The 25,248-nt window shown below is 38.2% G+C and overlaps 1 protein-coding gene across 3 annotated transcripts in view; it reads left to right on the top strand.

The window, feature by feature from the left end:
* DGKI (diacylglycerol kinase iota) overlaps positions 1-25,248 on the top strand; it is a 560,838-nt gene that overhangs the window by 254,006 nt on the left and 281,584 nt on the right. For all 3 annotated transcript variants that reach the window (XM_053718992.1, XM_053718991.1, XM_053718990.1), the window contains one exon: positions 19,904-20,004. In XM_053718992.1, the coding sequence (XP_053574967.1) occupies positions 19,904-20,004 (101 nt within the window). The remainder of the gene's footprint in view (positions 1-19,903; positions 20,005-25,248) is intronic.

Genomic DNA, 25,248 nt, shown 5'->3' with positions numbered 1-25,248 from the left:
TACTATACCCTCTATCCACTAGTCTAGTTTCCAGTTCTTTAGCTTGTTGGCTAAATAGCTGATTTTCACTACAATTCCTCCTTATTCACAGGAATTCGCCTACAGGTAAAGATTTGGAGGTGCCAAGGGCATGTGCATTGTTTTTGTGTAGTAAGCTGCTGGTGGCGGTTTGTTTCCTATACAGATTAGTTTGAATTTTTCCATCTGTATCTTTAAATATAGTCAGATCCAGGAAGTTAGTTTCGGATTGACTCATTGTGTACGTTAATTTGATGTTCATATTGTTCTCATTCAATTTTCAAAGGAAGATCTCTAAATCCTCTTTACTTCTTTCCCATAGAAACAGGATGTCATCTATATACCGAATCCATAATAGTATTTGGTCTGTCTCTACTGTATGGGTATCGGAAAATACAATCTGTCTCTCCCACCACCCTAAGAATAGGTTTGCATATGTCGGGGCACATGCTGTGCCCATTGCAGTGTCTTGTACCTGTAGGTAGAACTGATTGGCAAAGGTGAAGAAGTTGAATTTAAGTATAAATTCCAAGAGTTGGAGGATGAACTTATCATGAGTAGGATCTTCATTGGACCCTTCCTCTGAGAAAAATTGTATGGCTTGGAGACCCTTGTTATTTTCTATGGAGGTATATAGGGATTCAACATCCGCAGTTACCAACCATGTTTCTTTTCTTATTGTGATGTTATCAAGTCTTTGTAATACCTCCATAGTGTCTTTAACAAAAGACGGTAGGGCCTCCACAAATTCCCTCAGTCTATGGTCCACATACTGACTGGCACATTCAGATAGGCATTCATTGCCTGACACAATGGGTTTGCCAGGCGGAATATCTATGTTTTTATGGATCTTGGGAATGAGAGAGGAAGTTGTGACTTTTGGTTCTTTGGTCGAGAGAAATTTTGTTTCATCAGAGTTAATTATTCCCTTATTTTCAGCTTCTTTAATGAGATTACTGCTAGATTCACTGGGATTATTAAATAACTTCTGATAGCACTTTTACTGTCTGTTTTTAAGTTGCTTCTCGACCTGTTTGATGTACATAGTGGTGGGCCAGAGAACTATATTGCCCACCTTGTCGGCCTCCCTGATTATAACATCATTCCATGTTTGAATTTCTTTTAGAGCCTGTTTCTCTTCCCTGGTTAAATTCTGTGTTTGGGATCTGATTTATAGCTGAGAGATTTCATGACAGACTACTTGATTAAATATCTCCAAATTTTGGTGACAAATTGTACTTGGGTACAAACGTCGATCTGGCTTTCAGTTTTTTTCTCCATTGTTTAGATTCTGTTTCACTTTCATTCATTAGACTTTCCAAGTTTTTTAAGGCTAAAACATCCTCATCTGACAAAGTGGGATCAGACTTTTTAACAAAGAATTTCTAAGGTTCAAACTACTTGGTAGTAGTTTAAAATATAGTTTAAATAGCGTTATGCAGTGGATTGACCATCTGGTGTCAGTAATAGCTCTCAGCCAAAGTTTAGGGTCTATTTCTTTATGTAGGTCTCTTTCCCATGCTATGATATTATGTTTTTTTTGCACGGCAGGACACTGTAGTAGGTATTGGTAATGTGGCGTTAGAGGTTTATAGCCCTGAATTCCCATCACCCATCTAGATTCCCAAGCCGTAAGGGTTTGTGGTTCTGTGATTAAAAAGCCCCATCCGTTTTAAAAGGGATCTGAAGCGCATTACTTCAAAGTGGAGTTTTGGAGGGATTGCGTACTGGGAAATCAGTTCTGAGCAAGTGGACCAACCAGATCCCTTATGTAAACTGCTAACAGTTTTGATATTGAGTTTAGTTCAGCTGTTGGGATTAGAGTCTGGTAGTCCTTTTAGTAATCCTCTGGTACTTTGTATCAGGCATGGATGAGGTGCTATCATATGCGAGTGTCGTAGTTTATGCCATAGGGATAAGCAGTGTTTGATAATTCATGAGGTAATGAAGCCTGTTCTATTTCATACCACCTAGGGAGTTCTTTAGTGTTGCCCCATGCCGAGATGTGGGTAAGCATAGCTGCTTTATAATACAATTTAAAGTTGGGGAGACCCAGGCCTCCCTTATCAATCGGGGTTTGTAGTATCCTACTTGCAATACGTGGGCGTGAGTCTGCCCAAACATATGTATTTAGGAGAGATTGGTAGGTGGCTAGATATGAAGTTGGAACTTTTACGGGCAAGCATCTAAACAGATATGTGAGCTTCAGTAGAAGTATCATTTTAAATGCCGAGATTCTGCCTAACCATGATATCTCCCTATATCTGGGAAGCGCTAACGTCTTTTTGAGAGTCTGTAGAAAGAGGTTATGATTAGTCAAAATGACACTTTTGAAGTCATGAGAGAGATGGACACCAAGATGTTTGATCCCTTTTGAGTTCCATTTGAATTTGTGCTTAGTCTGTAAGTCACGGAGCTGGAGTTCCGGTAGGTTTAGTGGGTATGCTTCAGTCTTGTCAACGTTTAATTTATAGTAGGAGAGTGTACCAAAGAATTGGAAGAGTTGAAGGAGGTGCGGGAGTGAGAGGTCGGGGTCCGTGAGAAATACTGTCAAGTCATCTGCAAAAAGGCTAAGCTTCTGTTGGGTACTGTGGATATATATGCCTTTAATATCTTTATGGGCTTGTATTGCCGCCGCCAGTAGTTCTATAGCTAACACGAAAAGCAGTAGGGAGAGAGGGCAGCCTTGCCGGGTGCCATTCTGTAGAGTGAAGGACCGGGAACAGAATCCCAGACCTCTCACCCTAGCTGTGGGGTTGTAGTGCTCCCACCGCTTTTCTGAAGGCCTCAGATAAACCTACTGTCTCGAGAACTGCAGTCATATAGTCTCAACGTACCCTTTTAAACGCCTTTTCGGCATCGAACGACAGGGTAAGCAGGGGTCTTTTTGAGCTATCTGCTTCTGAAAATATATTTAAAAGTCGTTGCTTGCTGTCTGTACCTTGTCGGTTAGTGACAAAGCCTACTCAGTCTTTATGAATCATGTCAAGTAGAAGAGGACTGAGTCTGGTTGCCAGGATATTAGCAAAGATCTTTATGTCAATATTAGGCAATGAAATAGGGTGGTAACTCTGGCATAGGGAAGGGTCTTTACCATCTTTTGGTATAGTCAGTATCTATGCCTCAAGGAACTCGTATGGCAATGGAACCCATCTCAAGGGTTTTGGAGAACAGCCTCTGTAAATAAGGGATAAGGAGAGTGGCATAGGTTTTGAAAAAGAGGGGGATATATCCGTCTGGGCCAGGAGCCTTGTATAACTTGAGTGATTTGATAGCCTCTTTAATTTCATAGGGGGTTATGGGGTCAGTGAGATGCTCGTTTTTTGATCATCTAATTGTGGAAGGTTAAGAGAGGTCAGGAAGTTTGAAATTTGGCTTTTGTCTGCTTTAATGATGTCTGGCGAAGAGTCTAATTTATAGTGTTTTATAGTAGGTCATGAAAGCTTTGCCAACCTTTAGGGGAGCATGCTACGATGTCTAGACATTGTAATTTCTGAATTCTTGAGGATTTAGTTTTGGCTCTGAGTTTATTAGCCAGCAATCTATCTACTCTATTACCCCGATAATAGAATCGTTTCCTAAGTCTTAACAGAGACTCTTGTAAACTGAGTATTTCTTTAGCTGTAATTTCTGTGCAAATCTGTCCTATACGGGATGCTAGTGTGGGGTTAGGTTTGCGTTTATTTTCGTGCTCTAAAGTTCTAAGTTCTCCAAAGAGTTGCGCCAGAGTGGCTCCACTTTCATGTCGCAATTGTGCTGCTCTTTTAATGAGAGTTCCTCTAATGTATGCTTTCATTGTGGCCCATAAAGTGACGTCCCTTGTCTGTCCGTTATCGTTCATTTGGAAAAAGTTCTGTATGTCATTGGCTGTCTGTACGGTCCAAGGGGTCTTAATAAGGTGGTCTGCTAAACGCCACAAATGCTTAGGTCCATCAGGGGGGAGTGGGTTGAGGGTGACAATCACCATGTTGTGATCAGACCAGGGGCAGACTAAAATTCTAGCAACTTTTGCCTTGTCAAGATATCTATATATCTATCTGTCTCTCTATTTCTGTGTAAAATTACAAATCCCGCTGTAGCCAATTATATTGCGCCCATTGGACGCCAAAAGAGGCGCAATACGATTGGCCACAGAGTGATTCATCATTTTACACAGAAATAGACTATGCGTTGCAGGAGGAGAAACGGCGGAATGTATAAGAAAATTAAATGATAATTATTTATATAAAATTTAGCTTCTACAATGATTTTGCTAAATGAAAGTGCCCCTCATTTAATTTTAGATTACAAATATTGTTGACATAATCCTTTAAGTTTACAATCACTTTAACTATATACAACATTGTTGAAAATATAACTGTGCTATTCAGAATCATTGCTTTCTACTCTAGACTGGTGGCTGCTCGAACAAGAACAAGGTTATAGTGTCCTTATTATCCAGATTTCACATATGATTAGAATACAGCAGGCATATAAAACATCTCTGCTTGCTGCACTGAGTTAATGTGCTATTGCAGTAATATGAGAGAAAACCAAATTCTACTTAAAAGGATATAAAACTCAAAATGTTTCTTTCATAAATGTATTTCTATTTTCAAATGGCTTTGTTCTTTTGGTATCCTTTGTTGAAAAGCATAACTAGGTAGGCTCAGGAGCAGCAATGCACTACTGGGAGCTAAATGCTGATTGGTGGCTGCATATATATGCCTCTTGTCATTGGATCACCTAGTGTGATCAGCTAGCTCCCAGTAGTTCATTGCTGCTCCTTCGACAAAGGATAGCAAGAGAATGAAGCAAATTTGATAATAGAAGTAAATTGGAAAGTTGTTTAAAATGCAATGCTCTATCTGAATCGTGAAAGAAACATTTTGGGTTTCATGTCCCTTTAATAATAAATGTTCGCATATAACAGCACATGGATATTATTTTGGATTTTATAGTGTGAATGAGTCATTATTCATTTGAGACTTTAAATATATTTCCTTTCACTTTCAAAATGTCTGGATACTCACTAGACATGTACATTCAGAATAGGAATTTTTGTTATTTGATGTATTTGTCCATAAATGATAAACAAATTGTCCTTTAATGAAAATAAATAAATAAATGAGCAAATGCAAGTATCAAACAAATTTGTGGATTTGTTAATTTTGGTTAAAACGTTTACTGAAAATGTGGGAAAAGGCTTAAAATTACTCTATTCAATAACGATCCAGCAATGCCACTTGATTAATTCCAGACAATAAGTATCTAAGCTTTACTTTTGTTCTTGACAATCCTGAACCCCTGCTGCTGGCTTGTAGCAGTAGCACTAACTACTATTTTAACTTTATTTAAAGTGATTCTAAAGTTTAAGGAATTACTGCCCAGTATCTAGAAATACTCTTAAAAACAGGGGCACTTTAATGCATTAAACTTTTCATTACGGTAAACATACTGCAGATCCTCCGCCTGCATCTCCTTCTGTATTTTGCAGATCAATGACAAATCCAGCTTCCTCCAATCATTGCGTGCCCCATTGGGATCCAGTTCGTGGGACACACAACGATTGGAGAAAGCTGAAATCGTCATCGATATGCAAAATACAGAAGGAGATGCGGGTGGAGGTTATGCAGTATGTTTACCATAATGAAATGGTATTTTTTTTATTTTTTTTAAAGTGTGTTTGTAAAGTTTAATAAATTAAAGTACTGCTGTTTTTTTTAGATACTGGGCACTAATTCCTTAAACTTTACAATCACTTTAAAGGGACTTGAAACCCCAAATTTTTCTCCCATGATTCAGAAAGAGAATACAATTTTAAACAACTTTCTAATTTACTTTTATTATCTAATTTGTTTCATTCTCTCGGTATCATTAGTTTAAGGAACAGCAATGCACTACTGGTTTCTAACGAAACACATGGGTGAGCCAATCACAATCAGTATATATATATATATGTAGCTACCTATCAGCAGCTAGAACCTAGGTTATTTGCTGCTCCTGAGCTTTCCTAGATAAACCTTTCAGCAAATGATAACAAGAGAAGAAAGCAAATTAGATAATAGAAGTAAAATGGAAAGTTGTTTAACCCCTTAAGGACACACGCTTTTCCATTTTCTGACCGTTTGGGACCAGGGCTCTTCTTACATTTCTGCGGTGTTTGTGTTTAGCTGTAATTTTCCTCTTACTCATTTACTGTACCCACACATATTATATACCATTTTTCTCGCCATTAAATAGACTTTCTAAAAATACCATTATTGTCATCATATTATTTACTATATATATATATATATATATATATATATATATATATATATATATATATATATATATATATATATATATATAGTATATATAAAAAAAAGATATGGTGAAAAAATGGAAAAAAACACACCTTTTCTAACTTTGACCCCCAAAATCTGTTACATATCTACAACCACCAAAAAACAACCATACTAAATAGTTTCTAAATATTATCCTGAGTTTAAAAATACCCAATGTTTACATGTACAATACAAGCAGCACTTTGCTATTTCCAAACCATTTTTTTTTTCTTCAAAATTAGCAATAGTTACATTGTAACACTGATATCTGTCAGGAATCCCTGAATATCGCTTGACGTGTATATATTTTATTTTATTAGACACCCCAAAGTATTGATCTAGGCCCATTTTAGTATATTTCATGCCACCCTTTCACCGCCAAATGCGATCAAATAAAAAAAATCATTCACTTTTTCACAAACTTTAGGTTTCTCACTGAAATTATTTACAAACAGCTTGTGCAATTATGGCACAAATGGTTGTAAAAGCTTCTCTGTTCAGAAATAGCAGACATATATGGGCGTTGCTTTTTGGTAATTAGAAGGCCGCTAAATGCCGCTGCGCACCACACTTGTAGTATGCCCTGCAGTGAAGGGGTTAATTAGGTAGGTTGTAGGGAGTTTTTAGGGTTTATTTTAGCTTTAGTGTAGAGATCAGCCTCCCACCTGACATATCCCACCCCCTGATCCCTCCCAAACAGCTCTCTTGCCTCCCCCACCCCACTATTGTCCCGCCATCTTAAGTACTGGCAGAAAGTATGCCAATACTAAATAAGTTTTTTTATTATTATTATTATATTTTTTTAAAATACATATTCTGCTGTTTAGGATTCCCCTTATCCCCCAACCTCCCTGATCCCCCCCCAAACAGCTCTATAACCCGCCCCCCCCCTCTACCTTATTGTCCGCAATCTTGGGTACTAGCCAGTACCCAGTTTGCCATATAATTTGGTATTTTTTTTATTTTTAAATATAAAAGATATTTCTCTGCAGTGTAGCTGCCCCCCTCAATAACCTACCCCCACCCCCTCCCAGATCCCTTAGATAAAAATTCCCCCCCCACTCTCTTCCTCCTTACCCTAAACAAATTGTGCCATAGTGTAGCGCTCCTGCCCCCGTGCGTGCGCCCGACCATGTGCGCTCTCCTGGCGCCCCGGTACATGATCCCGCCCCCCTCTGACCACATCCCCCATCGATGGCCGCCCACCCGCCTCCCTGCAATGGCTCCCACTGACCATCGATGGCTGATGAAGAGAGGGCCACAGAGTGGCTCTCTCTGCATCGGATAGCTAAAAAATGTTATTGCAGGATTCCTCAATATCAATAACATGAAAGGATCGCTTCCACCGCTTAAAAAACACTAACAACGTAAAGGGTACGTCCTTGGTCGTTAACAACCATTTTTTGTAGGACGTACCCTGTACGTCGTTGGTAGTTAAGGGGTTACAATTGTATTCTCTATCTGAATCATGAAAGAAATGTTTTGGTTTCATGTCCCTTTAAGTTTAAGCTGTTGTCTAGCTGCCTCTGATGCCTTAATGATGTCCTCCATAGGAAATAACAGACAAAAAATGTTGTTGACAACAAATTAATTCTGAACAAACCTATAAGCGAATTTCTGACTTAACGATATATATGCTTTTTTCATGATGAACAACTTGTCTGAAACACATTTGTGTGCACATGCGTATAATACAGTGTTCCACAAGGTGGCAGTAGTTTGTCAGCAACACAGCTCGAGACTTTTTAACAGTTTTCTGTAATCTTAATATTGTTTGCCACTATTATAAATGGTACAGTATTAAGGAACTTTGCCACTGATTAGAAAGTACCTCTAGGTGCTATACAGGCAGTCTAAGAGGACTGTCAGCCCCTCAGCTTTCACACCACCCAAGTGAAAAATTAATTGCAAAGTCCAACTTATAAAGCAATGTGAAAGTCTAGTAAAACAGATAAAATACAGGTAAATTAAGATTCTTATGTTAACCCCTTGCCTTCAGCGACAGCTGCAACGCACTTCTTCACAACGTCTTGCAAATTATACTGGCAAATCAAGGGTATATATACATTTAAAACCATCACCCATGTGCTAAATCTCAGAACAGTTGCAAAGATAGACAATAAAATCTGCAGCATCTATTTCTTTTTTTCATACCTGTAGATATAAACTGCAACTCCATAGCATTATTAACATACAAAACTGTGGTTTCTGTAATTTACTGATTATATCACAGATTGAAGGACCTGTATGTTGAATAATTGCTTTTAATAGTGTGTTGTAATGCTAATAAGTGTACAGTTAATGGTTAACCTGTTGTGTGTATTTCTTTTTAAGGAATTTGAACTGAGACATTGAGATCTATTTACCAAAGGTTGTGTGTACATGATGCGATACCGCAAACATGTCCGCCAGACCTCACTGCGATCAGCCAATTGGCTATGAGCAGGGGCTGTCAATCATCCAGACTGTATCAGGATGATTTCACTCTGCCATATTTTAGGTGGGGGAGAGGTTAAGCAACACTGATACCTAATTAGAGACCGCTGATACCTAATTAGTGTTTCAGGCAAACCTGAAATGCTGGGGCCCGAAGCCGCTTTCACCGATTGATAAATGGGGCCCATTGTCTATATAGTGGGCATGTGTGTATGTTGGGTTATCAATTTTGCTCATTTTTATTAATATTGCTTATTATTATTTGTTTTGCTCTAAAGGGACAAGAATCCATTTTATTCTTTCACGATTTAGATAGAGCATGCCTTTCCAATTTACTACTATAATCTAATTTATTTTGTTCTCTTGGCATCCTTTGTTAAAAAAGGATACCTAGGTAGGTTCAGGAGCTGCTGATTGGTGGCTGCACTTGTATGCCTCATGTTAATGGCTCACCCTATGCGCTCAGCTAGCTCCCAGTAGTGCATTGCTGCTTCTTCAACAAAAGATGCCAAAAGAATGAAGCAATTTAGCTAATAGAAGTACATTTGTAAGTTGTTTGAAATTGTATTCTCTGTCCGAATCATGAAATAAAATTATTGATTTTTTTCCCTTTAATTGATTGAGGTGGTATCTTTGTATCTATTTAGCGATGTTCCTTCCTAATAGCATCCAATATATGGCAGTGGTAATCTCAGTGGGTTTAAAAGGGAAATGAAACCGAAAATTGATTACAATAGTAAAGATGATCAAATACCTTCAATAACCATTTCTTTCTCCTTTCTGCACAATTTTAAGTTTAATCTATCTCCAAGTCCTATGACAGTGGGCTACCTAGGTAGGATTGCACCAGGTCTTGCAGAAGTGTGCACATACCCACGCATGTGCATTCAGTCCCTGTTGCCATCGCGCCTGCGCAGTGAGAGACTGAGGTAACAAAAAGGTAATGATAGTGCAGTGATGCGCTAATGACAGTGGGATCCATCTGCGCATGCAAACAAGGATTCGGACATCATGGTCTGATAATAGTAATGCTACAGCGCATGCAATTACAAGTGTCCCCATGCACATGCGTTTGTGAGCGTGACTGGTCTCATAAATATGCAAAACAGTGCTCTGATTGACTGCCTGCTTTTTATAAAGCCACAACTTTATATAGAGGTCTGATGATGTAATATTAACAAATAATAATTATTTCGTTTTCATTAGAAAGATGCTTTGTTATGTATACAACATAGATGTGATTTACTTGCAATAAGATTATCTTTCAGGTGCAGCAGTTTTGTTATATGTACTTTGTAAAGTTTTATAACCCTTTAAGCCTGTTACATTCTCAAACTCTTTGGGGCATAATTTGAAAAGTGTTGAATTTTAAAGGGTTTTAAGTCATTTTAACTGTAGAATTTTTTAGATTCTAATTAACCAAATGTACAGCAAATATACTTTCAGGACTGATAAAGAGCATGTAACATCTTTCCAGTTCATTTCTATTATTAAGATTGCTTTGTTCTCTTGGTATATTTTGTTGAAGAGTATACCTAGGTATGCTCAGAATTAGCAGTGCCCTGTTAGGAGCTAGCTTCTTATTAGTGGTTGCACATATAAGGCTCTTGTCATTGGCTCACCCAATGTGCTCAACTAGTTCCCAGTAGTGTATTGTTACCTTTAAACCATCAAAGGATACAAAAGAACAAAGTACATTTTATAATAGATGTACATTGAAAAGTTAAAGGGACACTGAACTAAAAAAATGTATTTCATGATTCAGATAGAGCATGCAATTTTAAGCAACTTTCAAATTTACTCCTATTATCAATTTTTTTCGTTCTCTTGATATCTTCATTTGAAAAAGAAGGCATCTAAGCTTCTTTTTTTGTTTCAGACTCTGGACAGCACTTTTTTATTGGTGGATGAATTTATCCACCAATCAGCAAGAATAACCCAGGTTATTCACCAAAAATGGGTCGGCATCTAAACTTACATTCTTGTATTTCAAATAAAGATACCAAGTGAAGGAAGAAAATTTGATAATAGTAGTAAATTAGAATGTTGCTTAAAATTGCATGCTCTATCTGAATCGCGAAAGAAAAAATTTGGGTTTAGTGTCCCTTTAAGTAAAATAGCACATGAATGTTTCATTTTTTACTGTACTGTTCCTTTAAGTAAAGGGACATTTATCACCAAACTGATAATGGAAATTGTCTTCTTGTGAAATAGTGGTCATCAAAAAGGCTTTATCGGCAGCTGTTAACATACTGATAAATATCACATGATAGACTGTTTAAAATGTGCTTCACCTAGTAGGATAGATGTTACATGATTGGCCAAATGAACTTAACCTGCTGGGGTCTTTAAGTTTTAAGCTGTAGTAGCCATTGTTTGCCCATGGGTTTATAGTTCAGCTAGAGATTGCAAACTGAATGTCAGTTGGGTATTAGGGAGTGGGTAGTGAGTTGGGGGCCATCTTCTACAAAGTAGCAAATAAGTGTCAGAGGGTGAGTATTGTAGCAAGGCCCAGAAGTCAACCAGGGCTGCAACTGTAGTTGAGTTAGGGTTAATTTTTTGGGGGGGATTTTGCTTTAGAAAAATGATGTTTAAAGGTTCACAGTTTTGGGTAATGATGTTTGGGGGTTAATTGTGGTGGTTGTACTGCAGTTAGAATCTGTTACTGTAAGGTTGCTTGAAGGATCATGGATTCTCCCTCATATATTTTTAAGCACTTGGTACCTATTGGCTTACTTTATGATTTACTTTCTTATGTCTTATTTTACTTTACCCCACATTATGATTTATCTAAGGACTTTACACCTGGCCAAGTCAAAGAGTCTGTGTGGTCATAGGGCCAGAAGTTAAAAACTGTGCTGCAATGGAGAGAAATCACTTAAAATCTTTGGGATTTTTTGTAGACTTCATTAAGCAATATATTAGTCTGTCCTTCACCTCCAGACCCTGCAAAGTGAGATAAACTCCTCTCAATGTAATATCTGCATTTATAAAATGATTTGAGGGACTTTACCACACTGACGAGACTCCTTAGATCGTCTCGCCAGAGCAGAGAACTTTAGGTCATCAGGCCCATAGTGACGCCACAAGCAACTGCCACTAGATTGTGAAACATTTGCAAAACACCTTTTGTGCTTCTCTTTGAAAGTAACAGGATGCTCAGTTACTTGTAATCTGTTGTTATGGGGTTTTGGTTCAATCTATTTGCGCCAAGATTTTGATCTATTGGAAGTTGCATCTGTTTGCTACAAGGTTACAAGTATGTGTCAGCCCTAATGCAGAATGTTGTGATAATATTAAAGGGACACTGAAACCAATTTTGTTTACATGATTCAGATATAGCAGGCAATTTTAAGCAACTTTCTAATTTACTCTTATCAATTTTTCTTTGTTCTCTTGGTATCTTTATTTGAAAAAGTAGGAATGTAAGTTTAGGAGCCGGCACATCTTTGGTTCAGCGCCTGGGTGGCACTTGCTAAATGTAGCCACCAATCTCAGCAAGTGCTATTCAGGGTGCTGAATCAAAAATGGGCCGGCTCCTTAGCTTAGATTCCTGCTTTTTCAAAAAAAGATAGCAAGAAAATGAAGAAAAATTGATAATAGTAGTAAATTAGAAAGTTGCTTAAAATTGCATGCTCTATCTGAATCATGAAAGAAAAATTTGGGTTAAGTGTCCATTAAGATCTAACCCAAAGCCTAACTATTCCTCTTCTGGCAGGGAACCTAAACACCCACACTATATTCATAGGCAATCAGTCTGCGCTTATTAGACCTATCTTGTTGCTACTAGTGACAGGTTTATAATGGATATCAGCAGGGAATATGAATTGAGGGCTACAAGTTATATCGTTTTTACTGAGCAGATTCCAAAACAGCATCTGAAAATGTAAACTTAATCCACAGCACGGCAGTTTAAAGCATTTTTGTGGATAACAGTAATTATTTTTTCTACCTAAGGATCTCCTTTGTATAGCATAGTGTCACATGTTCTTTAGAGCTGTGCAATGCACAGTATCGCTAAGCTTTTAAGAATATCTGGTAAAACGTAAGCACAGTTACTAAGCATATTTACCTGAATTCAAGACTCTTTAATCTGTAAGTCTAGTACATAATGTATTAAGATTATAGTTTCAGTTTTACTTGTTCAAAGAACATTAAAAATCAAAGATTATACCAAATGTTAACCCCTCTGGTTTCAAAACACAGTAATACTTGAAGTCCTCCTCTCTGGCAGGTATGGGGTTTGTTAACATCACAATGTATAATTTTGCAGGGTATACACATGCACTCTTATTTCTTCACATTGCATATGTTTAGCCAATGTCAAACACCATATAGTGCAGTCATTATTTAATATTGTTTTTGTTTTATACCATGAATTAATAATGCTACATTCAGTAATAAATTAACAAACAATAAGTACATAGCAGTTAGCAACATCAACTAGGGGTTCTAAAGAAGACAACAGCTAGAAAGAAAAAGGAAGCAGAGAGTGTTGACATTTTTTTTAATAATTATTATCTCTCATCTATCTTTCTCCACTCCCTTCTCTGTTTAATATCTGTTTTTCTCCTCGCAGGCCATATCTTCTCTTTACTACCTTTCTTTACCTTATCTCATATCTCTTAACTCTACCTTTCTCTCCACTTTCACCTCTCCAATCTCTCTCTACCCCTGTTTACCCTCTCAGAAGTGACAGTCTAAGCACTAATAGGGTCCCTATAGCCCTAGAGGAATAACATATATTTGCCCTTTCATGGATACATAATATCCCTGACTCTGACATACAAGGCCCTCAACTGCACTGCTCCCCCCTATATCTCAGACCTTCTCTCCAGATACTCTCCCTCCAGTCCCCTTCGCTCTGCTCATGACCTCCTACTCTCCTCCTCTCGTTACCTCCTCACATTCCTGTTTACAGGACTTCTCCAGACTGGCTCCCATCTTGTGGAACTCTCTGCCTCGCTTCACAAGACTCTCCGCTAGTTTTGAAAGCTTCAAGCGCTCCCTAAAGACTTTACTGTTCAGGGATGCATACAACCAACACTAACCTTTCCTAACTCCATTTCTACCACCTTGAACCCCTTAGCATATTAACCTATGAGCCCAGCTGTTTGTAGATCACCTTCATAAGAGCCGACTACAAAAGGGCGACTCTCGGCAGGGCCCTCTACCCATTTCATCCCGATAAATGTTATCTTGTATAGACGATGCGTTTATAGCGCTGCAGAATCTGTTGGATCTCTACAAATACCTGCTAATAATAACAATATATATATATATATATATACACACACATACATACAGTATATATATATATAATGTTAACATTTGATTTTTTTTTGTCCTTTCCTATACATAAGGGCCCTTTTGCATTTTAAAGGTGTTATAAAGAGAATCTATAAATGCTGACATAGGTAGAAAATTAGCTCAGAGTTTACATGATACAATTATATCGATGTCAGAAATAACGCTTCGCTTCAGTGCATTCCATGATTAAATAATCTACTTTAACTGGGGGAGAAAACATGAACATAATCGTATAAAACCTTTGATTGTTTGTGCCCAAAATTGTTCCCTTTTTAAAAAAATGAAAAGGACATTAAAGAAACATTTTTCTTTTAGATTCATAATCTATATGTTAAAAATGTTTTAAGAATTGTTGCTGACATAAGTGATGGATTTGTAAAACATTTTTTAGGGCCACCTGGTGCACTTGCACCATTCCATACCTTCTAACAATTCCCAGAGGCCTTCCAGGTCTAGGAGGTCTAAGCTGTCTGAAAAAGACATGTGGGTGGAGCTGGGAGGAGATTTGTGGGCAGAGCTTCAGCAGTGGGAGTTCTGTGGGCGGGATGTGCCACGGGCAAGCTGTGGGTGAGATTGAAGGGCCAATTGCAGAAGAGACAGTGAAGCAAAACGCCCAAACTGCGACAATCACTCAATATCTTGGATGAATGTGAGCTCTGCCGTAGGTGTGCACACAGTTGTCACACATCTCCCAGAATATACTAGTTAGAATAGAAAAAAAAACAACTTCACTTGTCTCCCACTTGCACAAGTATCTGCTTGTGCAATAATAAATGCGGGTAGCAGGCACTACTCATTTGCTACCCACTCATCGATAAAGTGAATGGACAGACTCCCTAGCTCATAACTTGGACGTATAGGGGCTGATTTATCATAGCTTATCACGTCCGCATTCATCATTGCACAAGCATTTCTGGTATTATGTGATAGACATCAGCCAATCACAGACTAGTATACGTATACCCTGTGAGCTTGTGCACATGCTCAATAGAATCTTGTTCCCCAGAAAGGGTGCATAAAAAAATACATTTTATAATGGAAGAAAATTGGCAAGTGTCTTAAAACGTCATACACTTTCTGAATCATAAAAGTTTATTTTGACTTGAGTGTCCCTTTAAAATATACACCCTGCTCCTATAACATAGCAGGGCTAAGGATAACTGACTAATAGGAGTACTATACAATTAAATAAAAGTCTGACTCACAAATAAATGGCTGTTTACAGGGTTACGGATTCTAGAATAATTATTGATGGTTCTATAGCACTGTCCCCAACAGCAAACCCTGTAACTGCTGCGGACAACCACAGTTTTTAACCATAGTCTGAAACATTCACAAAAGAATGTTGTCTTAACAGCTGTTCTGTGCTACACTAATGGCAAGATGAGAAAGAATGTTTGTCAAGGGTGCTGATTTGAATAACTTTCTTATATTTTCATTTTATCATTTAGTTTATGCATTTCATCTTTAAATAGAATTTTAGCATTATACTGGCATTAGCAAAAATACTTCTAGTAAAGTTATTACTGCTTCAGAGGCATACACACATATGCTACTTGTGACTACAAGATCTACATTAAAGCGGTTTGGGCTAGATTACAAGTGGAGCGCTAACTGCGCTAGCAGTACCTAGATGTGCTAGTATTGCAAGTTGAAAGTAAAAACGTATCGCTCCAGTGCTAATCCGACTCGCGAAAAAAGCCGAACTTTCAATGTCACTTGCACAATATGCTACTGCCCCATAGAAGTCAATGGAGCAAAACTAACTAACTTCCCTTAAAAAACTTAAAAAGTTACCTATGAAATTAAAAAACAACTAATCTTTTAAAAAAAATACAAACAAAAAAAACTACCATTACTATAAAAATAGAAAAACTAACATTACCAAAACATTACATTACTTTATAAAAGGAACCCTACCATTACTAAAAATTACATTGCCCTAAAGCAGGGTTATCAAACTCAAAGTATCTGGGGGCCACTGGTCAAGTGTTCTTCTCCCATGGGGGCCGCTTGAACTAAGTGAGTCTTCCGAAACTGGACATACTAGGAAATGGAAGTGACATTTATCCAAGTAGTAGTGAATAGTGGGAGTTGTAGCCCACAATAGACATACACAGTTGTAGATTTATCTTGTGAGTACCAAGTGAAGTGATCATCTTAGAACTGTATACCAATGTAAAAAGTTATATTTGCCCAACGCAGTGCGTGGTGGGAGTCTACACTGGATGTTTTGTCTTTATATTTGTCTTGTGAGTGCCTATAGAGAATATCAACTAGTTACAACTCTTAGAACCTTAAAAAAATTGACAGCCCAAATTAATGGTTTACCTGTTAAACAAGGGAGGGCCAGATTAAACTATTTTGAGGGCCACATTTTGGCCCTGGGGCCTGTACTTTGAAACCACTGCCCTAAAGTGATCAGGCTCTTTTCTTTTTTGAAAACACCCTATAACCCTCTAACATTAACCCCCCCCACCCCCTCCCCAAAATAAAAAAAATCTTAAAATAATCTAATCTAAAAAGTGCCCTGAAAAGAACATTTAACATGGCATTGCCCTTAAAAGGGCATTTAGCTCTTTTGCTGTCCATAAAAAAAAAAAAATTAAAAGAAAACCTCTACCACTAAATCCCAAGATGGTACTCACAGAAGATGATGGCGGCGGTGCTTTATCTTCATCCCGGTTGGTCCTTCATCATCCCAGCAGAAGTCCATCTTCTTATCTTCATCCTGGTGGCGGAGGTGGCGGCGGCGGCAGAAGTCTTCATCTTGAGAGCTTAAACATCGAGGTCCTCTTCATGAGGTCACTAGCTGCAAGCTGAATTCTGAATGGGAGGTAATCCTTTTATATAGGGGTACCCTTGCATTCCTATTGCCTGATTTGCATGTTCAAATTCAAATCAACCAATAGAATGAAAAGAAAGTTTGAGCAGTAAAAGTGATTGTGTTCGCACTATCGCATTTACTTTTAACTTGTAATACAAGTGCATATTACCACTCTGGACAGCGTAAATTACTGCGAGTTTGCACAAATTAAATTGCAGTCACCAATTGTAATATGGATTTAAAAATGCTGTGATCTTGTTTACACTCCTATCACTAACGATAGCGATTCACTTGTAATCTAGCCCTATGCCTGATGAGAGAGACAATGGTGGTGGGTATCGCGTCACTGAAGACATCATTTGTGCCATACAAGCCATTGCTGACTCTCTAAGAATGTGTGGTGTTTGAATGCTGGTGCATGGGACACTCACAGCATATGTGCGTATGCCACTGAAAAACATTAAAAATATTTACTAAAAGCATTTTTTCACATCTAAGTATATTGCAAAGATGCTTATTTTTAAAATGTAAATACACCCATGCACATTTTAAATTGACTTTCTATCCCTTTAATCATATGAACTATTTGAGATTTTGGGTTTATTTATCAAAGTGGCAAAAAGGTACACAAATAGAGCCTGCTTTACATTGTGAGAAATGTTCCAAAACGCACTATCGTGACCAGGAAAATCCATAGCCATTTTTTATGTAGGATATCAATATTCCCATACTGTTAATGTTGTTTATAAACCAAACACACCCCAAGATAAAAAACACATTTTTTTTTTACAATAAATAAACTTAGTTAAAATGTATAATGAAGTAGTCTTCCCGAAGGCATACTCAAACACTTCACTATGTAATGCTCTGTCTACTACATGATGTTTGTTTAAATAGTGTTAAACCTTTATGATTCAGATAGAGCATGCAATTTTAAGTAACTTTCTAATTTACTCCTATTATCAATTTTTCTTTGTTCTCTTAATATCTTTATTTTAATGTAAGCTTAGGAGCCAGCCCATTTTTGGTTCAGCACCTGGGTATCACTTGCTGATTGGTGGCTACATTTAGACACCAATCATAAAGTGCTACCCAGGTGCTGAACCAAAAATGGGCCGACTCCTAAGCTTACACTCTTGCTTTTTCATGTAAATTGATAATAGGCGTAAATTAGAAAGTTGCTTAAAATTGCCTGCTCTATCAGAATCCTGAAAGTTTCATTTTGACTAGACTATCCCTTTAAAGTGTAGCTGGTAGGTTTCTGGTAACTTCACAATGGAAATTCAGCTCTGGTAAGTTGCGCTCAAGCAATACTCGTTTAGCTATTACAAGTTGTTGGTCAAAATTTTTAAGTCTTATTTTTTTAACGGGAAGCAGTAGTAGCCTGCTCATTGTGTTCCTATTTCATGTTGTTGGTTAACTTGCGTGTACTTGCTGCGTATTATCAAGTTTTGCATTTTACTCTTTTAAAAACCTAGTATTATGTTAGAATGCCATAGACAAAGGGGCCCATTTATCAAGCTCCGAACGGATCTTGAAGGGCCGTGTTTCTGGCCAGTCTTCAGACTCGCCAGAAACACCAGTTATGAAGCAGCGGTCTAAAGACCGCTGCTCCATAACCCTGTCCGCCTGCTCTGATGAGGCGGACAGGAATCGCCGGAAATAAACCAGATCGGCGGCCGATTGGCCGCGAGTCAGCAGGGGGCGGCGTTGCACCAGCAGCTCTTGTGAGCTGCTGGTGCAATATTAAATGCGGAGAGTGTATTGCTCTCCGCATTCAGCGAGGTCTTGCGGACCTGATCCACACTGTTGGATCAGGTCCGCAAGACCTTTGATAAATAGGCCCCATAGACTGAAGGGAGGTAAATAAAGACTTAAAATAAATATTAATGCTGCTGAATTTTTTGACAATAATAATTGTAATATTAAAGTGATGGTAAGCTTTAAGTGTTTTTAAACCAGGTCCGGAATCTAAGCAATATTTTACAGGAACTTTAAATGAAGACTAATGAAGATGTACTGTAACTTACTTTAGAATTTAGCCGTGCCATTCTAGAACCCTGCGCTCCGGCTGCCACTTCAAAACTTATATATATATATTTTTTTGTAAGTTAACAGTTTGAACTGTCCTCCAATCGGCGCTCTAGCCGTCAACACTTTTTTGTAGCCAGAGCACTGACTGGAGAACAGTTCAAACCTTAGATCACAAAACATATGAGGTTTGAAGTGGGCAGCCGGAGCGCGGGGTATTAGAACGGCATGGCTAGATTATAAAGTAAGTTACAGCGCATCTTCATTAGAAATGATCAATTAAAGTCCCTGTAAAATATTGCTTAGATTCCGGACCTGATTTTAAAACATATAGGGGCATATTTAACAATGTGCAAACGAACATGATACGAAGTAGTGTATCATGTCCGCTGCACATCGTTGCCCATCGATAAATGTCGACAGCATATGCTGTTGGCATTTATCATTGCACCAGCAGTTCTTGTGAACTGCTGGTGCAATGCCGCCCCCTGCAGATTCATAGCCAATCGGCCGCTTTTCAGTTGAATACATTTTTTGGGGGAAGGGTTAAAAAGATAATGTATATGTCAAGGAGTGGGAAAGAAGTCATGGGGGTATGTGTATGTGTGTGTGTGTATTTGCGTATGTGTAAGTCTCTGTGTGTGTGTGTATTTGCGTATGTGTAGGTCTGTGTGTGTGTGTGTGAAATTTGGGTTTCATGACCCTTTAAACACTTGCTTTTGCCTCATACCACATACATTTTAGCACTTGACTTGTAATCTTGGCATCTTGGCCATAGTTAGTTAAGGTAAAAATGAAATAAATGAAATCTAACAAATAAGAGCATATAATTTTTTGGAATAGATGGTCCTTTAAACTCTGTATGAAAAATAATCCCCTATTCAATATTGCTTTATTTGCTGTGATCATTTTGGGATAGGGGTGCCAGATAAGTCAGACTAATTCCTCTCTTGTGTCATTATTTAACTTACAGCCCGCATTCTGTGCCAGACCGACTACGTATCCGAGTCAACAGAATCCGTTTGCAGGAATATGAGGGGCTGAATTACGATAAGGACAAGTTACGCGAAGCCTGTGAGTTTATCGCTGTATCCTGCTTGTGTCTGAACGTTTATTAGCTAAATTATTTCAGATATGTTCTCAAGAGTATAGGACAGAGATACATCAAATGCTATCATGGCTGCTAAGCACTGGACGATTTGTTGTTCAGAACATTTTTTTTTACTTTTTATGGGCTATATTTGAATTAACTATCTGCAGCAAACTCAGATTTATAGAAAGAGGTTTTATTTATATCCAGAATCTCCAAAATGTTGTGATTATTGACTTAAAAGGACATTAAAGTAATTTTTAATATGTAGAATATATATCAGCTATTAAAGGGACAGTCAACACTTCTGTGAACATTATTTCATATTGAAAATTAAAACCCGACGATCCGCCTGCACTATACCCCTCCTGCCTTGCTTCTGTACTAATCAGCGTCGCTAAATTCTCTAATACCGGGTAAATATGGCAGCCGAACTCCCCCCACCGTTACGTAGCTGCCTTCTTCTTCAAATGATCAGCAAATCAGAATTCAATCCTCTGTCAGAAATTGCACGCGCTTGCAATTTCTGACCGAGGATTGAATTCTGATTTGCTGATCATTTGAAGAAGAAGGCAGCTACGTAATGGTGAGGGGAGTTCGGCTGCCATATTTACCCAGTATTAGAGAAGTTAGCGACGCTGATTAGTACAGAAGCAAGGCGGCAAGGCAGGAGGGGTATAGTGCAGGCGGATTGTCGGGTTTTAATTTTTAATATGAAATAATGTTCGCAGAAGTGTTGACTGTCCCTTTAAGTACTGTACCAGAAAAGGTTTGCTTTAAATGCCATGTTTTAAAAGCATTTAAACTGTTATTTTCTGTTAGCAACATTTGCATGGTTTTGCATTCCAGAGATTTAACCCGTGAAAAGATTTTTGAGTAAGGTTTTATCTTACTATTTGCTATCACCAGTTTTGGACATATATCAATGAGTTCCTGCATTGATTAACTTATATCTACGTAGCTTGTAGCTGGGTCAGGGTCTGGAGCTTCTCTTCAGGAAAGGTGGGCGCAAAAAAAATAATCAGCAATACATTGCAACGGGTTGCTTTTTTACAAAACGTAATTAAAGGGACATGAATCCCAAAATTTGTATTTCATGATGCGGATACAGCATACAATTTTAAACGACTTTACAATTTATTTCTATGATTTGATTTGCTTAATTTTCTTGGTATCCTTTGTTGAAGGAGCAGCAATGCACTACAGAGAGCTAGCTGAACACATCAGTTTAGTGAATAACATGAGGAATATATGTGTAGCCACCAATCAGCAATTCCTTAGACTACCTAGGTATCCTTTTCAACAAATGATACCAAGAGAACAAAACAAATTAGATAATAGAACTAAATTGGGAAGTTGTTTAAAATCACATGCTCTGAATTTTGAAAAAAATTAATGTGGGTTTCATGTCTCCTTAAACATTTTGTTCTAGAATTGGAGAGCTATCAATAAGCACAGAATAACACACTGGTATTACAAGGGAAGGGTAAGACAAAATTACCAGAGAATATTTAGCTCATCCTATACTTTCAATGGATTGCACTGCCACTCAAAACATCATTCGCATTACAAGATGTGAGTTATGTACATACACTTACATACACACACACACATATACATACACACACACACACACACACACACACACATACACATACATACATACACACACACATATACATACATACACACACACATACACACACATACATACACACACATACACATACATACACACACACACACTTACATACACACACACACACACATACACATACATACATACACACACATATACATACATACACACACACACACACACACACACATACACATACACACACACACATACACATACACACACACACACACACACACATACACATACACATACATACACACACATATACATACATACACACACACACACACTTACATACACACACATACATACACATACATACACACACTTACACACATATACATACACACACATACATACACACACACACACACACACACACACACATATATATAATATATATATAGTAACAAAGAAAGAAGCATACCATATGTTACTTAGCTGCTGCTGGGTAGCTTTTAATGCAGTCTTTACAAAGAGTATACACAGACAATCTGTTTCAGGTAGCACAGACAGATATGACGCGTTTCATGCATTTGCACATTCGCTTCCTCACAGATATATATATATGCAATTTGAAGATTGCATCACTCTCACAAACTCTTGCAAACTCAGCGATATTCGCACCAGGGTGCATCAAGGATACAATAAGTGAAATGAAGAAAATGCAGTTTCTGGATTTAAAAGTCTCAATAAGCTTTACTGTGTGACATTTTGAGGTTTTCACCCCCCTCCTCAGACTAAAAAATTGTGAACAATGAAACAATATAAAGACATACATAAGCCCATCCCCTCAGTGCACCACCAATAACATGTGAGCTATTTGTATTTTTTGGCGTATTGTACTGTATCATATGAAGATATCAGCATATGGATAAAGGTTAATTAAGCAAATTGACTGCAATGGATACAGGCTCACATGTTATTGGTGGTGCACTGAGGGGAGGGGCTTAGGTATGTATTTATATTGTTTCATTGTTCACAATTTGTTTGTCTGAGGAAGGGGTGAAAGCCTCAAAACATCACACAGTAAAGCTTATTGAGACTTTTAAATCCAGAGAGTGCATTTTCTTCATTTATTCATTTATTTATTGTATCCTTGATGACCCTTGGTGCAAATATCGCTGAGTTTGCAAGAGTTTGTAAGGGTGCTGCAATCTTTAAATTGGATATATCACGTATATTCAGCACCCACCCACTGGCTAAGGATCTCCTCTACCCCAGTACCATCACTTCACTATCACTATCACACCGTCACATTGGGACACGTGTTTCACTATTTCAAGGATTCACCTGGAACATTGGTGATTACCTGTAAGGCTCAGGTAATATAGATACAGCTCAGACAAGTGTTACTCACTAGGTATTACCAACTGAGGTTGAAGGAACTGCAGTATTATCACTCACGGATGAGGATGCAGCTAGGTTACTGTTTGATACAGTAATTACAGATGCCACAGGACCAGAACCGGCAAATTCAATCTACCTGCGATTGCTGAAATTAAAACAAAGAGAGACTGATCTACAACTATACGGGACTTACTTATCAGAATACTACAAACAGAAGATGATCCCGAGAGGATTTAGGGTAAGGAATGTCCATACTATAGGAAGGTCCAATCCAGAATTCTGCAAGAAATGGTGCGCAGTGCTTAATAAATGTTCACTGAATTTGATTTTATTGGTGATAGAGGAAGTGAGAACCCAACTGGGGAAAGTTAAACATGGGATCAGCCAGTTTGAGAGTATTAACATTGTTACAATGCAAAAGGATTCAACGAATGACTGGCTGAATAAATTATCAACACAGATGAAAGAATATCAAGAAGCATTAACCAATTTCAAGAACAAGAAACTACAATATGTTATAGAGGACTATAGAGATATGAAAATGTAGAAATTGACATTAACCCCTGAAGAGCGCAACACCTATTTCCAGAGGAGACCACGAGACAGAGGTGGTATACCAGACGCCAACTAAATACAATTGATAGCAGCTCTGGCTCAGACAATAAGACCCCTTCATCTACACAACAACCCCAACAACTGGCTTCAGGATTCCAATCTTTTTTAGGGGTGACCACCAGGTTCGGCCACAGACGCAGAAGAAGGCCACACACGAGGCGAGGGGGGTTCTGCAAGAAGACCACCTCCACATGGAAGAATGAGGAGGAATTATTTATTAATCTCAGTTCAAGAACGATGACTAAATATGAACTTAAAGTCTTCAATAGGGGACTTAGTTTCGTTCCAACAGCGCAGACCAGACCTTTTGATGTTTGGCTAGATCTGCACAAATTTCAGCGGACTTTGAAATTAAAAGACGTTTTTCAGTTTAGTACTATGGATCCTACTTCCAAGTCATTCAAACGTCCCAGCACATTTAATCCAGTACAAGTTAATCCAAGCATCCAAGCATAAAAACTTATATGCGCCTGCTCACACAAGAAGCACAAACCATGTTTAACACCAAGACTCAACATCTCTACTGAAGAAAGATCGGCCATCTCTGATCTAGCCCAAGACCCCAAGATCATCATCAGACATGCGGACAAGGACGGGGCATTGGTTATCCTGAATTATGCAGACTACAAAGAGGATATATTGTCACAACTGATGGCTACCACCACGTATAGCCCACTGTCCAGGGATCCAACTATGAAATTTCAATATGAGATCAAGCTCATCCTATCGGAAGGTTTAGAGAAAAACTGGATGGATCAAGCTACATATGATTGGTTGATGGTACCATAACCTATCATCCCAATACTTTATACGATCCCCAAGATTTATAAAAGACTTGATAAACCACCAGGAAGACCGATTGTGTCATCAAGGGGCTCCCTGTTTCAGATACTATAGATATGGATCGATCACTTTCTACAACCCCTGGTGTGTATGATGAACTTGTACATCAAAGACTCTTAAGATATGATACAGTCAGTTGCCAACACGCCAGAAGTGGGACCATCACATTTGCTGGTAACAATGGACGTAAACAGTCTGTATACCATCATCCCACATGCCGATGGAGTGAATGCAGTAGAGAAAGCGCCACTGAGATACACTTATGTTGGTCCAGACCCAAAGTATATATGCAGAATTCTACATCTGTGCTTGACACACAGTTATTTCCATTTTGAGACCACCTTCTACATACAACTTACAGGCACAGCTATGGGCTCAAGTATGGCCCCGTCATATGCCAACCTCTGTATGGCTGACTATGAAACAACAGCAATGAAGGTATATGACTATCCCAGCGTATCATTCTATAAAAGATATATAGATTATATCTTCCTCATCTGGAATGGGCCTAGGGATGACCTTGGAGGATGGGTCTCAGAACTCAATTCTATGACGACTCCAGTGAAATTCAAACTTTTGTTCAGTGACGAGAGGATCGACTTTTTGGATCTAAGGATATTAAAAAATGATGCAAAATTGGCCACAACTGTATATCAGAAATCTACAGACTGTAATTATATCCTTCTGGCTAACAGCAATCATCCTAGCTCACTAATCAGGGCTATTCCTAAAGCGCAAATGACCAGGGTGATGAGGAACAACACATTAACAGACAGGG

The sequence above is a fragment of the Bombina bombina genome, chromosome 6 (assembly GCF_027579735.1).
Source record: "Bombina bombina isolate aBomBom1 chromosome 6, aBomBom1.pri, whole genome shotgun sequence".
In the NCBI taxonomy this organism is placed as follows: Eukaryota; Metazoa; Chordata; class Amphibia; order Anura; family Bombinatoridae; genus Bombina; species Bombina bombina.
Note: the sequence above shows the minus strand (reverse complement) of the source record. Positions and strands in the feature narration are given on the sequence as shown.